At 54.0% G+C, this 1,247-nt stretch overlaps 1 protein-coding gene across 1 annotated transcript in view; it reads right to left on the reverse strand.

Annotated features, from left to right (window-relative positions):
* Positions 1-938, reverse strand: part of LOC114071690 (olfactory receptor 14J1-like) — a 14,332-nt gene extending 13,394 nt beyond the window's left edge. Inside the window, exon 1 of the mRNA XM_027909537.1 lies at positions 841-938. Within this exon, the coding sequence (XP_027765338.1) occupies positions 841-938 (98 nt within the window). The remainder of the gene's footprint in view (positions 1-840) is intronic.
* Between the last annotated feature and the right edge of the window lie 309 nt (positions 939-1,247).

Here is a 1,247-nt window from a genome sequence, read left to right on the forward strand (position 1 = left end):
GCAGGGGCTCTGTAGGTGCAGCGACCGCAGTAGGGGGTGAGGCAGGGCTCCCACTCGACCCAACCCCTCCTTGTGTGAAACACCATGCCAAGCACAGCCCTGCAGCAGGACCAGTCCCAGCTACTCTACAAGGCACAGGCAGAGTCCTTTCTTTTTGGCTTCCACAGATCTGACTTGATACTCTTAGAGAGGCCAGCAGATGAGCCCATGCCAAATGTCTTAAAAGGAAAACTCACAGCTAGGTATCCTCTCCCTCGAAACCAAAAAGCACCACACCAAGCATTGCACTTCTTCCCTCCATATACCAGCAAAACTCTCAATCGCACAGGCGAGATCCACGCTGTGCGCTACAGCTCAAAAAGAGAAACGTGCCAAGAGAGAAGTCCTTCAGTGTCATTCCTCTTCCAACTGCAAGTTCAAGGCACTGCCATTCGACTAGGAGTGAGTTTCCCTTTGCATCCTTTCGACTGTACAGCCCTCCACAGAGAGTTGCGCGTTCTTCTCGCTGCAAGGAGGAGGGCGAATGCAGCAAGGTCGCTTTGCCCGGTTCGTCTCACTCTGCCGAGAAGAGGGCGCGACTCTGTGGAGGGCTGTACAGTTGAAAGGAGGCAAAGGGAAAAAGACTCCCACTCAAATAGCGCCCAAGAAGCTGAAAGCAAGGCGCTTTGAGGAAGTGTGCCAAGAGAGAAAGTTTTTGGATTCTACCCTGTTGAATTGCAAACTTCTAAGCATTGGCAGTCTCTTTCTGCTTCTAAATCTTTCCACTTGGCACTTATGACAAGGCGCTGCACGTTCATCCTAGCCAGATGTACTCTGAAGCGCTTAGAGACAAGCGCTTACCCGCAAGTCGAGAGTGTCAACTTCAACCGCCGCAGAGACTCTGCCTGTGCCTTGTAGAGTAGCTGGGACTGGTCCTGCTGCAGGGCTGTGCTTGGCATGGTGTTTCACACAAGGAGGGGTTGGGTCGAGTGGGAGCCCTGCCTCACCCCCTACTGCGGTCGCTGCACCTACAGAGCCCCCGCTTTCATTTGCAGGCACTGCGAGCCTGGAGCACGGTCCACGTTTGCCTGTCCCTTGGGAGCAGAATCCTCCTTGCAATGTCCTCGTTCCCCTTGGCCCCCACCCTACTCTGCATCCCCAGGACTCCAAGAGCCCCAGTATCTCCTGGAGGATATGACTTTAGAGACAAGATAGATCTCAGCTGATGAACCTCCCAATGTCCTCATGCTGGCAACTGGGCAGCCTTG

Source organism: Empidonax traillii, unplaced genomic scaffold, assembly GCF_003031625.1.
Source record: "Empidonax traillii isolate 1590-97213 ecotype Southwest subspecies unplaced genomic scaffold, ASM303162v1 scaffold2201:size32844, whole genome shotgun sequence".
NCBI lineage: Eukaryota > Metazoa > Chordata > Aves > Passeriformes > Tyrannidae > Empidonax > Empidonax traillii.